Raw genomic sequence first — 15,285 nt, forward strand, 5'->3', positions numbered from 1 at the left:
GGTCTTAGGGGTTCAGTATGCAGGCTGCCCAGGGGAGAGAGGCCTTCTCTCTCATGGCAACAGCTTGAGGATAGATGAGAAGTGCTTCTCCCTGGCTGCTGCAGCTCCAATGGGCGCAGCCAGAAGAGGGTGCACGTCCCCCTTCTGGGAGACAGACACACAAACAGACAAATTCTCTGAAATTTATAGTTCCTAACAGTCCCTTTCTCCATCCCTGCCTCCTGCTGGCACAGTGGGATTATAGCTGATCCTGTCCCCATCTCTGGCCCCATGTTGTTCCCTGTCGTCATTCTACAGTATAACTGTCCTTCCTACAAGATCCCTCTCTTTTCATTGTATGAGAAACAGTCAAATTCCAGGCACATCCTATTGTCCTCACACAACCAAAACCTGATCTTGCTTTAAATTCTGATAAGAGGAAGCTGTATATTCAAGAACTTCTAAATACAAAGAGCTAGGAACACCAAATTTAATAAACAGACTCATGGAGAGACAGATGCACGTTTCTAAAGTATATTGTAAAATATGAATAATAATCTGCAAGGGAATAACTTATTGTACATGTCACTCAACAGTTGATTTTACATTTGTATTTCATTTTTGTATCTGAAGTATGCAGAAGTTTGCCCACTATAAGCCAGATTCATTCATGGTATAAACCCAAAGACTGTGGGTAAAAGTATATAATAGTTTTTTAAAGTGATGAACTATAAAAAAATTAGATACAGAGTGCTTGTTTAGTGTTCAGGTGGCTGATTTGTCTTGCAGAGTTTTGGCATGTTTTCCATTTCACATTAAATGTGTTTATTAGTTCTTAACAGGAAATCAATTCAATACCAAAAGCTCATTAGTCTGAATATACATTTTTAATTAATGTGTGGTTAGTTCTCTTAACTCTAATGAAACTTTTCAAAGTTGGGAGATGTCTAGGCAATAGGTAATAGTTTTATTTTATTTTATTTTTAAAATATAAGGTGAAAAAGTAACTTTGTTTTTACCTAGGTGGCTCTGCTACATGACAGCAGGTTGGTTTGGCTTCAACTGGTGTTTGGCACCTCTGAATACAGCAATCAGCAGCAGTTGCTGAGAAACTGCTGCCAGATGTCCCCTAAAACAGAATGGGGGTCCAGACTCTAGTATGAGTAGTGAGCTACTACAGAGAAAATGGTTATTTAGAATTGGTTTAGGCCAGGTAGTTGCTGGTAGAGCACTCCTACAGTAGAACCTCAGAGTTAGATTGTTTGTAACTCTGAAATGTACATAACTCTGAACAAATGTTATGATTGTTCTTTCAAAAGTTTACTACTGAACATTGACTTAATAAAGCTTTGAAATGTTACTATACAGAAGAAAAAATGCTGCTTTTAACCATCTTAATTTATATTAAACAAGCACACAGTTTCTTTTCCTCATCAAATCTTTTTTTTAAATTTTCCTTTTAATGTTTTAGTAGTTAGTGTTTAACAGTACAGTGTAGCATTTGTGGTTTTGTTGTCGTTGTCTCTGGGGCTGCTTGGTTGCATATTTCTAGTTCCAAATGATGTCTGACCAGTCAGTTTGTAACTCTGGTATTTGTAACTTTCAGGTTTTACTGTATTTGTATGGGCAAAGTGGAGAGGATAAAAGATTGGAGGGAAGTCTCAAAAAACAAACAAACAAACAACCCCCCCCAAACCCACACCTAAATAAGAGGAAAAGATGCAGAGTCGAGAAGTGTCTGAGTGGGAAGCAGAAGCTCTACAGGACCTAGATAGGGAAACAAAACAGCAGGACTGGAAGTGTATCAAGCAGCCAACTATCCTGTTATTAGAAGACTGTAAAGAAAAGGAACAGAACTAGTGTTTGTCCAGTAAATTGTTTCTAGCTCAGTTCCCTCCTTCCCCTGCCTTCTGCCCCTTTGAATACATGGAGCTTCTGACAGAACTTCCCAGAGGAATAGTTTCCCCTTCACTAGTCTTGCTGAGCTCCAGCTCCACTGTCTTTGGTCCCTGACCTTGTGAAAATCTGGATCTTCCTACTGACTGAGAAGATCCTAGGCAGCAAATCTCCTCTATCTGCTGATTATCACCCTATTCAGAACTGCCAGATCCCATTTCCTAGCACAGAGTATTAGTTCCTTGGATGTCATAAATTTGCAACCAGGAAGCAGAGCCAGTTACAAGGAGAGACAATTATCAGAGGGGTAGCCGTGTTAGTCTGAATCTGCAAAAGCGACGAGGAGTCCTGTGGCACCTTATAGACTAACTGAAGTGTAGGAGCATAAGCTTTCGTGGGCAAAGACCCACTTCGTCAGATGCATCCTACACTTCAGTTAGTCTATAAGGAGAGACAATATAAATGTAAAATAACTTTGACCTTTTATTTTTATTTTTACGTTTGAAGAATTTCATTAGGAATTAGAGCCACACTTGAAGATACTGCAAAGTGCCTTACTTAAAAGAACTATAAAAAGAACCTTCGTGGTTTTTTTCTTAAACAATATGCAGTTTTGCTCTACTCCACCATACACTTGTGTTAAATTGCTACTTTTCTGATTCATGAACGTGGAAAACCACTCTTTTCTATTGACTAATCATACTTATACAAGCATTACAGATGTGCAATATTATGATTAATACAGCTCAGCCGGATTTTATAGCAATTCCACATAAACCTTCTATTGATCTCTATGGGTTTTGCCTACAGGTTACTATTTGCAACAAGGAGTCTGCTTAGTTCTATATTTTTTCCCTCTTTTTCATATTTTCTAGTTCTTAGATGCAAAACTCCTTTTCTAAGAAACAAGACTATAAGTTGTACTGGTTCAAACTTCAGTTAAGCTACAGAGTTGAGTGTAGCTTAGAAGAAGTAACTAGAAACCATGTATATTAGATATGAACCTATCATCTGACTTCCCTTTTTTTCCAATTTTGTAGAATTCAATGCTCTTGAAAGTTGCTGGGATGAGACGGTTTCATCTGTTTAATAGGTATAAGAGGAACAAAAACAATACAAGTTTCTACATACTGCTCCACAAATGTGCTCCTTTATTCAGCAGCACTTGCTATGAGACAAGTGTGGCAACTCTCTGTGACAGAACAATTCTTGACCTCTGTGCTAAAACCACAAACAAGATTGTCAGTTAATGCCAGTGATGTTGTCTTGTATAACCTGGATGATTATGTAGTGGGAAGGAAAGAAACAGAGCTAGTATTTTTCCAGTAAACTGCCAACATTTTTAAAAGACATCACCAAACAGCTGTCAAATGGAAAACCTTTTGGCTACTAAAAACCTGAGTTGGATTCAGCCTTGCATCCTCTGATAGGTGAATGCCTAATTTTCTATTATTGACCTCTTTTGAAATGCCATTTCCCTCTGCTCTAAGATTTCTTTATGACAGTCACAAATTGAAATTGCTAATTAAGATTAATTCCAAAGTAAAAGATACTTGAAGGAGCCTCTTATTTGCCTGATACTTGGTCAGATTTTGTTAGTAAGCATTTGTCAGCTGTGACATTCATGTAACATTTACATCCCAGGTGAAAGCTTCTTGCTTTGTCTAAAAGGCAGAGACTCTTCCTCTGTAGAAGAGTTATGACTCCTCCTTCCAATCCTCACAGTACAAGATATAATAGTTAATTTTAGGGGTTTTTTTTAAACCCTCTCAATAATTTTAAATGACCGTTGACAAGTCAAACTCTCACAGTTTCAACTTTCCACTAGTATAATCATATTTGCATTGTAGTGGGCTACTACAAATGTCTGAAAAAGTATTGTTTGATGTCTGTAAGCAGTCAGCAATCAATCACTTGAAATGTGTATCATTTAAATCCTTTCAGATTTGGCACATCCATTTTTTATTTAATTAAATTTTCTAACTGTAGAATAAAAAGAGTTTTTGAACTATTGCCACAAAGCACATTTACATGTGAAACAATATAAATGTATATAGTGGCAAGTATATCATTTTGACATTTATTTTCAATATTAGTTATACTTATTGATTGTTTTGTACAAATTGCAGGGCCCACTAACCTGGGAAAGGGGGAGGAGGCAAAGGGGACAATGCCATGATATGCTCTGGGTAGCACTGAGACTGCCTGGGGAAAGCTATCCCAATCCCACCTCTTCCACCCAAGACTCTGCCCCTCTGGGGTGCAGAGCTTCTCCCCGGCTTGTCTAGAAGTCTGATGAGTCTGTCAGCACCTCTGACAAATTTTAAATTTATTCAAAATATCAGTGAAAGGACAATATCTTGGTAGCTATGCACAACTGTAAAATGCTTTCAATTGCTCAAAAAGCATATTTCTGTTAAATATTTTCAAGAGAAATTATAAAATCTGTAATTAATAAACTAAAATACCCTTTGCAGGTGTTTTGACAATGGTGAATGGAGTGGTAAATCATCATTATAGCATTGTATATGAGAACGCTCTTTCTGCTTTATAAAACTAACAAATAGAAACAAAATATACATATTTTAATAAAGGGACTGTATCATATAATTTAGACCCAACATTTAGGCTTTATAAGATGAAAGCCTTAACGAAAGCCTAATATTGACATTAAACTTTTCATGACTTTTTAAATCTTTCAGTGAAAAAATTATTTTTTTTTCATTATTTTTTTTTACCTGAAGGGATTATTAGAATTACTCAGGAAGTTGTACAAATTGATGTTCTTGAAGTGAATGAACTAGCCAGGACATAAATGATGTAAATTGTCAAAACTCCATTGACTCCAAAGCAGTAAAGCTTCTGAGCTCAAGAACATACAACATAAGAATGGCTACCCTGAGTCAGATCAAAGATCCATCTAGCCTAATAACCTGTCTTCCAACAGTGCCCAATGCTAGGTGTTTCAGAGGGAATGAACAGAACAGGTAACCATTAAATGTGCCACATTGAGAATCTTGTCCACTGTTGTTCAATAATCATTTCCATTTTTGCTCTTAACCTATTTTAACATTATATCGTCTTAAAATGTACAAAAAGTGGGTTTGATCCTTGCTAACTTTGATATCTCATATTTGATTTATGAATAATCCTTTATTACTAACAGTAAAGTAAGCAGATTTTCATTTGTGTTTCCATCATGGTTATTTTAAAGTAACTAGCTAGTCAATAGATATGTCAAGAGATTAAACTATCTGTGTATATTAGGAATAAAGTGTCACATTTTGCAGTTTAGGAAATACCCAACTATAGGTGCGCAAATGCTCTGTACCTGAGATAAATATGTTGATTCCCTTGTATGTACATTTCATTTATGTACATGTATGTATATTTCATTTATGAACCAATATTTAACATGTCATCATCTCTACTGGTAGCACTGTAAAGACTAAAAAAGTGTAAATGGTATTATAAGCTTATGATACCATCTACATGATTTGTTAGTCTTTAAAGTGCTACCAGACTATTTGCTGTTTTTTAAGTTTTTCCTGTTACAGACTAACTCGGCTACCCCTCTAAAGCTTTTTATCATCTCCACTGTTCCTCTTCTATATTTAATTGCTTTAGAGCAATTTTTGGTTTGTTTTCTATCACTACATTATTCATTCCCATGTATTATTATGGGAGCATGAATTGCTTCCAGTAGCAGCTAGGGGGCTCTATCAGTCCACTTTTTAAGATAAACAACAGAATGATATAAGTAGATTTTGTCCAAAACATATTTTTTGCTTACATATTAATATACTGTATATGTTAGAATTCCAAACTAAAAATAGTGTGTATTTAAAATGCATGCCTTTATAAGTGGCTAGGATTTTTTTCGCATTGTTTAATTTCTCTCTTGAAGTAAATCTGTACCAGTGGCTTTATATTTTCTTTTGATATTTACTATAGGTTAAACTTCTCAAAACTGAGATTCTCTGGTCCGGCAGCAACCATGGACCAATACAGATGTTGCCTGACCAGAAAGCCCAGGTGACCAGGAGTCTGGTGGCAGGAGGGTTAGTGGCCAGCAGCTCTGCCGGGCCCGGGAGTCATGCCGAGCCAACAGCAGCGGGGCCAGCAGACAGCACTTTGTCCAGGCCAGCAGCAGCAGTGCTAGCATCTGGCAGCAGGGCTGAGCCAGCAGCAGTGGGGCCACTTTCAGCACCGCAGGGCCAGCATAGGCACCGTGGCCAGGCTGTCAGCAGTGGGGCTGACATTTGGCACCAGGGCCAGGCTGGCAGCCAGCAGTGTGGCTGGTATCTGGTAGTGGAGCCAGGTTGGTGTCCTGCAGTGGGGGCTGGTAATCAGGAACTCTGACCAGGACTATGAGCCCTGCTGGGCTGACTGAAGGGGAGCCAGCAACAACCTCCCCTGGTCTGGCTAACTCCCTCATTTAGAGACTGGTCTAGTCCTGAGGGTGTCAGACCAACATGGTCCAGCCTGTACTCCATATTTCTGAACTTTGGTGCAGTGTTTCACTATAATTATCCCATATCCTCTTGACATTCAAAACCAGCTGATGCATATTAATTTAATGGGGTCTATTCTGTCATGTATAAGATCACTGAAGAACACAGTGACTTGTATTGTTAGATAGCCAGATAATATTTAAAACACAGCATTTCTGATTACTGTAGCTTGGAGCTTTAAAGGAAAAACTCTATTGGGTGAAAAAACTCACTTAAAAGATTTGTGCTGGGAATTCATAAATAGTGCAGGTTTGATTCAAGCTATGGAGGAAAAAAGCACTGAAATGGAGGATCATGAAGCTTAATTGTGTCTCATACTCTCTGAAGGCTTGGAGGAGAGAGAAGTAAGTGGAAGAGAGGGAATGTCACTTAATGGCAATACTTTAAATCAGTCTTCCTGTCTTTGTCCTCCTTTTGTTCTCTGACACTTGTTGAAAGCACTAAACCCACTGAAATGACAGGTTCAGTATAAACTCCACCTTGTTTTCAGACCACAAAAGACCATTCAAGGCTTCATGAGCTCCTCAAAATTGATTTTTGTGGGAATTGTACAGGTTTTTGTACAGTTAGAAGGATGGACAGCATTGTCACTTACTTTGGCTTTTATAAAGGCTAAATGCCTTGGGTCGAATCTTTGATTTATTAAAATAACTACTTGGATTAACTTCTTAGTATGAAGGTATATTCAAGGCAAGTAAAGCAAATTAAATGCCCAAGCAGCACCACCACCACACTGAGTTCCGAATCTTGTCTCTTCTTCTCAGTGAAAAGAGCCCATAAAAGTACTATTTGCTGGATCATTTCCCACTAGTCTCTTGTTCTCTCAGGGTATGTCTACACTAGCCCCCAAGTTCGAACTAGGGAGGCTAATGTAGGCATTCGAAGTTGCAAATGAAGCCCGGGATTTAAATATCCCGGGCTTTATTTGCATCTTCCTGGGCGCTGCCATTTTTAATTGTCCCTTAGTCCGAACTCCGTGCCCGCGGCTACACGTGGTATGGAGTAGGTAGTTCGAATTAGGATCTCTAATTCGAACTATCTACTCCGTGCCGCATGTAGCCGCGGGCACGGAGTTCGGACTAAGGGACATTTAAAAATAACGGTGCCCGGGAAGATGCAAATGAAGCCCGGAATATTTAAATCCTGGGCATCATTTGAAACTTCGAATGCTTACATTAGCCTCCCTAGTTCGAACTAGGGGGCTAGTGTAGACATACCCTCACATTCTGTGCTGTTCAGCCTCAGAATCGCTCCACCTGTTCTTTCCCAGAATTACATTGTTCTTTTCCCAACATACTTCTGTGTAGCAGCTCCCTCAGATCCACACTTAATAAACTTTATATTTCTCATGGCTCAGTGGCTTTGACTTCAGTATTTTCATTCAAGTTCACTCTGTGAAATGAGTCTATGGCAAGGATGACAAACATGTGGCCTGCAGGCTGGATGCAGCCCAGTCAATGTATTAATTCAGCCCTCACATCAATTTACCATTCCATTGTCATTGTGGACTGCTGCCAGCAATAGCAATTGAAACAGCACTCCAGCCCTATCGCATATGGAAGATGGCTGCAAAGCAATACTGACGGGTATTTTAGTCAGTTTAATTTTGCAGATTAGTTTGGTGAAGAATGACCATTCACATACACATGTATGGGGATGCAGAAGGAAAGCCATTAGGATTCTGCATGGAACAAGTACAGAACATGCCTTTTTTGTTTGTAATACTGACCGCTGGTTCCACTGAAAAAGTCATTGGGCTCTCAGCACAGAATGAGTTTGATATCTCTCACCTACTGAACACATCATGTAATAAGGTGAGTTTAACCTGAAAACTAGAAATCTAGTGAATTTTAAAGGGTGTCTTTGCCTAGGCTCACTTTGAAAGAAAGTTTTCTGAAGTTCCCTTTTACCAGTGGGCTTAGCATGTCAGATAGTCCCCTTATCATCACTACGTTTTATCTTAGTGACAGTTACTGTTCATTTGTTAAAGAAAAATATCTTTTTGAAGAAAATAGAAAATATCTGTGAAAAGGAGGTGTGTCAATTAGTTTTATTTAAAAATTGACAGATTTGAAAGGTAGCAAGCTGAATGAAAAGCTTCACTTTGTTTTACCATATGATGAAATAATATCAGCTACCACAGATGTGGTTAGCTTTAAAACAAAAACCCTTAAAAAGTCAAGTACCACTAGCGGTGCCAACAATCTGGGCTGGAACTATGGCTGGGCAAACTGAGCAGCTGCCTAGGGCACAAAGCTGTGGGGCTGGACAAAGGAGTGGAAAGAGAGGTAAGACCTCTTGACTCAACTCACTGGGGTACTCAGTCTGGGGGGTGGGGGGGGGTGGGGGAGTTTCAGCCAAAAAATGAGGGTCACGTAAAAGGATCATTGCTCTTCTCATGTGCTCCTACATCCTCTACAAACTCCTCCATCCCTCAGCATGTTGCCTCTAGGTGAGAAAAATGACATACAAATGTGCTTGCTCACCCGAGGCACTAAAGTGCCTACAGCTCAAGTAACACCCATTTTTGAGGACCAAAAAGCAGTGGGACCATCTTCATGAAGCCTGAAGCCCACAGTGAGTTTGGTGTCTGCCTTGTATCCCCTCGGACACCCATCCACATTTTAAAAACCAGCATTATAATTGGCATTGTTGTTGTCATGTTCCACAGACAAAGAATAAATGTCTGTCTAATTACTGAATTGACACAGTTGATTCGATTCCAGTACACCAGGGTAAATCTGGAGTAAGCCCATAGAAGTCACCAGTATAACTAAGAGCAGAGTGTAACCACAGGATTCAATTTTCCCCTGGATTCTAGAGTCCGTCTTTCCAGAGCAATATTTTAGGCATGTTAGGAGAGCCTAGTGCTTCAACTGCCCATGCTATTTCTCTTCTGTAGATAATGGGACATCAGTGTCTAGTGTATTCAGCCTAGTACCTAAGCACTAATAAAAAAAGTGATTTGAAAACATGATTTGCAGTGTATATTTCAACAATACTAATAGGATATGACAGGCACTTCATTTCCGTAGGGCTGCATACGTTGAGTGCCTTATGATGCATGATGCCAGTGAGCAAGTGTCTTCAGGTATACAAGAAATACAGTACTCTCCTACAAAGGTTCTGTAATACCTACACTGCCTGATTGCTAATAAGAAATGACAATTAGTTTAAAACTAAGGGGTTGAGTGAAGTGATAACCAAAGATTTACTAAAGACAGAATTAAGTCAACAATGGGTAAACCAAAACTCTAGGTGCAGCAAAAATTCAAAAACTATGTAATCATTTCTGTGGGAATGCAGAAATTATTGTAGTTTGCAACTATTTTTTCCTCATATTTCCTGTCCTCTCACAACGTCTGTGTGAAAGGAAGCAGTTAGATATTCAGAAAAACTTTTATATAGCACTGTGACTTCTGTTTTGGCTTTTTTTTCTCCCCAAAACATAGAGTTGGGCACTTAAATCTGTTTCAAGTAATGTGATTTTAACCTTTTTTGCCTTTCACCGGGTGGTAGTTTTTCAGTGTTCACCAAAAAGACATGAAAGAAAACAACACTACTAAGAGAATATCTATAAAACTTTGAACACAAACATTTCTAATTGTTTTGGAGGCTTTTATAACCATGTCACTGATATCCTAATCTGACTTTTAACATTATTGTCAAATCTCAGTTTCATAATAGTAGCAAAGCACTCCAGAAAAGTATTCCCTGGAGGATCATTGCTCCTCTTATGTGGTGAAATTACTTAGACCGAGACCCACAAAGATATTTATGGTACTTAAATATTGAAATCAATGGAAATTAAGAGCCTAAAGACCTTTAAAATCTGGAGCTCAGCTTTATAGTGATTTTCTTCTCATTTGCACTACTTCATTAAAGTTAGTCTTGATTTGTGCCAACTTAAGAGATGGGTGAATGATTTATGCCAACGTAAGTGATGGAAGCTATGTCATAAGATAGTTATATCACCTGCACCATATACATTATGCCTTTTGATAACATCACATTTGGAAATGAAAACACTAAACCTCATCGCTACGTAGTATCCAGTCCCACTTGTACAGAAACATTCATAAGGCCAGCTTGTTCCACTGTTTTAAGTATTAACTGTTTAAAAATCTAAAAACATTATACTGTACATAGTTGAACATAATATCACAAATGTAATTGCTAAATTAGAGCATTTAAAATATTCTGCTATAAATTAAATAGGATGGGATGATATTTACACAATTGCATGTTATGATCATTTCCGTATAGTATCATTTTATGGCTACACCTTGAGGGAAATATGCAGAAATTAACAGATTTTTTTCCACCTGAAAATAATATATACTTCTTCCTCCTGAAATGTTAGTCCTTTGTGACATAACAATAAGTTGCATTGTGCTCTCACAAAGACTGCGAAATCATCTGTGGAATAAGTAGCATGGATGGATGATCTTCTAGGGAATTAAGATTCCCTTTTCATACTGATTGCCTGTTTAATAAAGAATGCTGGGGAAAAGGGGGAGGGGGACTTCTGACTTAAAAATAATTCTGTCTGTTATATTTTCTCTATTTTACAACATATGCCAGTGATTCTGAGTGTGTTTTAATGACAAAAGGTATCCTATAAAATGGTCAGCTTGTCTCACTTTTTTATAAAAATAAACCAACAAAAACACTGTAAAGAAAGAAAGCTTGTCGCCAGAAAATACATAGGGAAATATTTTTGGTGGTGATGGTGAGTTTTTGTAAAAGTGGAGAAATGTAAATGCTTCAATCTGGTTTTGCTGTCTGAAAACTTGAGGAAAATCTGGAAGCTAATGGAATTTTATCTTACTCTTATTTTTGCTGGATTTCTGGTGAAGTACATGCAGTAACAACTGTGGGAAATCCACTAAATAGCTCACTGTTTGAACCATCTGTCATGAATATGTGACATATGTTTGCTTTGTTTATTCAGGGGCCAAGTGTAAATTGATACACTGCACTAGAATTTCTGTCCAAATGGTTGTGTATATGGACTCATCTAATAAAGCCTGGGTACACACAAATATCTGTATATCTATGAAATTTGCTGGTAATTTACAGTTCATGGGAAGTGCTGCTGGGCACTTGTTTATATACCTTGCTATAACCTATGCACATTGAATACAAGGGGTGGGAGACCTTCTAGTCCATATCTACCTGAGTAGAAATGTAGGAAGACCCCAATATAAACATACCTAAGCACTCTGCTCCTCTAACTAGCCTTTGTACTACAAAGTTTTTCTCAGACTGCAGGAGGGAGCTGCTTTGTCTGAGTGCAAAAGTAGGAGGCACCTTTCCGCAACCACTGCTCTTCCCTTTCTGAGAGGTGGGGGGGGGGGAGGTGGAGGCAGCCTGGGGAGTGGGCAAGGAGCATTTTGGTCACTGGATTGCTAGTTCTGCAAATTCCCACTGAAGACCCAGCATTGGCCACTGTCAGAAGATAGGATGCTGATTTACATGAACCTTTGATCTGACCCACTATGGCCATTCTTATGTTACATTTTTATATTAATAAAATCTTTCATAGAGAGCATGCTGAGTGTCTGGAATCTCCCTATGCTTTCAACTGCTACATTTGAACCAGAGCCTGCAAAAAGTAAGACTGGGTATGTGAACGTTGGTGCCTTTCCTATGTGAATGGCATAAGGTACCTACTAACCCACTGTCTTGCTTTAACTTGGTAACTTATTTATCATTTCCCCCCGCGCCTAGGGCAGCCCCTAAGGCTGCCTGAAGGAGTTTCCCTCTTGGACAGCGGCGAGGGAAATAAGTAGAAGGTTTTAACTTTCGAAGGGGCCAGCTTGGGAGCATGTATCTGAGATCGCAGCAAACGCTCGTTTACACGCGTGTCCTCTTGGCTGCATCGGTCTTTGCTGCCTCCCCAGCCTGTGGAAGGGAAGAGGGCGCGCGCCGCTCCCGGACTCCACGCTCCAGTCGCGGCCAAAAGTTTTTCTCAGACAGCAGGGGGGGAGCAGCTTTGTCTGAGTGCAAGAGGAGGAGGCACCTTTCCGCAACCACCGCTCCCCCCTTTTGGAGAAGTGGGTGGGGGAGGGGGAGGCAGCCTGGGGGGTGGGGAAGGAGGTTTCTTCTCCTGAGAGGGGTTCGCAGAGCGACACCGCCTTGTTGCAATCCGTGGACACGTCAGGCGGAGGGGACTGGGAGCGGAAACTGCGCGGAGTTCCCCTCTCTCGGACGATTCACCACCAAGCCCTGGGGCACCCCGCCCGGCTGGCACCTTGCCGCGTGTCCCGGGAGCGCGGGTTGCGGTCCCGCTGGGGTCAGGGCTGGAGCAGCTCTTCCCGCCGGTGCTTTGATCGTCGGGGGAGGAAGAAACAACCCGCCCAGCCGGACAAACTTTCTGGAGAGTCCCCCCCCCCCCCCCCCCGGCGCTGCACGGGTTGGCCTCGCACCTCTGATGAAGCCGAAGAGCCGCTGCACCTGCCCAGCGCAGTGAGTGAGCAGCAACTCCGTCTGCTACCTGCGCAGCCCTATTCAATAGAGGGGTGCAGTGTGAGCGCATCCCAAAGCCCCGGTACCCAGCGGGTCAGCCTTGGAGGCTAAGCAGCCGGGTCCCCTTCCCCTCCGCCTCCACCGCCCCCTCGGACAAGGGAGACGCCAACTAGACCCCCTCTTCCCGCCGCTTGCGGATTTCGGGGAGGAGATAGATTCCAGGAAAAGAGGGCGGAGAGGCTCCCAATCAGGGTAGCCAGGCGCTGTACAGACACCATGACCCGGAGGCGGCTGGGACTTTCTCTGTAAGTGGAAAGCTTTTATTTTGTGTTCAGGCTGGAGCAGCAACCTCTGATGGAAGCCAGGCGGCAGGACTGGGGGGGAGATCGCCTGGATTTGTTTTCCCTCTCAACTGCCTGTTTCCGAGTCCCTCCCTGGGAAAAAGTGCTGCCCACCCAAGGAGGCAACCGAATCTCCTGCTCTCTGTCTCTCTCACGCACCGCGTGAGTGTCTCGCTCGCTCATTGAACTCAGTGCTTGTGTTTTCAGATTGCTGGGACCTGAAATCTAAGCGAAATCTCAGCCTTCGCATAAGCTTAGTGCTGCTGCAGCTGCCGAAGAGCAGAGAGAGGGGCTTCTTGGAATCCAATGGATCTGAAATCAGAGTCTATGCACCGCCGTTGTTTTGGAATATCTATATGCTGATCCTCTGTGGGGTGGCAAACCAGCTCATTTGGGTGAACCATCGGAGGAGAACAAGATGTTTCTTACTACCTTGTACTTCGTTTTACCCTTAATGAGTAAGTTGTCGGCGTTTAAATTCTCACTCTTTATAGTGCTACATAGAGCAGGACGTTGTATTTGTGGGATGCGATGTGTGATGATCGCTAATTTGTTGTTTCAAGTGAACGGGGAAGTTGTCAGTAGTTTTGACAGATTTGAATTAGCGCAGACCACAATTACAACTCTGTGATATTTGTGTATTGCCTGGAGAGCCCGTTGTTAAAATTGGAGTCTAGTGAGAGGAAAAGTTTTAAATAATCGCTTTTAATCTTAACAATAATGTGGGTCGGGGGGAAGAGGGTTGACCGTCAGTAAGAAGAATGATTGATTGCATCGCTTACCTGAACGTGGCTCCCTGCTTGGCTGCAAATATTGTAACAATACACATTTACTGTGTGTGTGTTTTGAGGAAGGGAAGGTTTTTATTTGGGTTGGAGAGGAGAATGGGGGCTCATATCGTTCGGTTTTTCCTTCTGCAAAAATCATCTTAGGTGTAAAGAAATATAGAAACACTGGGGGGACATAATAAACAGCCTTTGAAAAAGAGACTGAAATAAAATGAGTATCAGTCAGCGTGGAGACTTCTCAGCTGTGGGGGATACTCATGAATGTAATTGAAATCACAGCAAAACCCTTATGGAAAGCAAGGGCGGATATTTAACCCATCGGTGGAACATAGGAAGAGCTATTAATTAAATTAAGGCTGATGTAAGGAACAGTGATTATTTTACCGCGCACATTAACTCTCTTTGCTGTGGAGTTCCCGCAAAGAGAAGTTAAGGTTAGCCATCTCCTTGAAATCTCATTTATCTTCGCCAACGTTTAAGTACAAGCCAGTGACTTTGGCACAGGCAGCTGGAGAGATAGCTAGAGGCTGCTTTGGGAAAGGGATGCGTTCGTTGTGTAGGAGGTGGGTTGCTTTCTCCGTGCTTAGCTGGCTTTGCGCCCAGTGTCTCAAAAAGAGTTTTTGTTGGTTTGTTCCTTTCTCTCTCTAGATGTACTTTTGTCCGCAGAAGTGAGCGGGCTGCCAGGAGGAGACCGCCTTGACTGTGTTCGAGCCAGCGATCAGTGTCTGAAGGAGCAGAGCTGTAGTACTAAATACAGGACACTGAGGCAGTGTGTAGCCGGCAAAGAGAGCAACTTTAGCCGGGCGACAGGCCTGGAAGCGAAAGACGAGTGTAAAAGCGCCATGGAGGCGCTGAAGCAGAAATCCCTTTACAACTGCCGCTGCAAGAGGGGCATGAAAAAGGAGAAAAACTGCCTGCGCATTTACTGGAGCATGTACCAAAGCTTACAGGGTACGTTGCGAAACCCAGAAACATACCGGTCCCCGAACGCAGTGTGGGTTCTCAGCCCCTCGCAGCAGCAGCTAGCTCCCACCGGGGAGACTAGACGGAGGGTCTGACCTCATAACTCACATTGTGCTCTTCAGCTGCAAACTGAGGATCTTTCATCCGACTCAGCAACAGCTGCTGCTGCAGTCTTCCATTGTTGGGCAATCCACAATAAGGGAGGACCCGGTTGACCTTTCTAAACCAGAGTCAAAAGATTAGGGCATTAGCAAGTGCAAAAGCGCCAGAAACAATAATTTGTGACTTTGCCCTAACTAAGGAGTTTAAACACTTGTTAATTAGCTCTCATTT

The 15,285-nt window shown here is 41.4% G+C and overlaps 1 protein-coding gene across 2 annotated transcripts in view; it reads left to right on the forward strand.

The window, feature by feature from the left end:
• The first annotated feature begins 12,882 nt into the window (after positions 1 to 12,882).
• Positions 12,883 to 15,285, forward strand: part of GFRA1 (GDNF family receptor alpha 1) — a 230,390-nt gene continuing 227,987 nt past the window's right edge. The window contains exons 1-3 of one of the 2 annotated variants that reach the window (XM_006121312.2): positions 12,883 to 13,165; positions 13,409 to 13,659; positions 14,638 to 14,940. In XM_006121312.2, coding sequence (XP_006121374.1) covers positions 13,620 to 13,659; positions 14,638 to 14,940 — 343 coding nt within the window. In that variant the 5' untranslated portion in view covers positions 12,883 to 13,165; positions 13,409 to 13,619. The other variant, XM_014572648.2, reaches the window with a different exon arrangement.

This window comes from Pelodiscus sinensis, chromosome 8 (assembly GCF_049634645.1).
Source record: "Pelodiscus sinensis isolate JC-2024 chromosome 8, ASM4963464v1, whole genome shotgun sequence".
Classification (NCBI taxonomy): Eukaryota; Metazoa; Chordata; order Testudines; family Trionychidae; genus Pelodiscus; species Pelodiscus sinensis.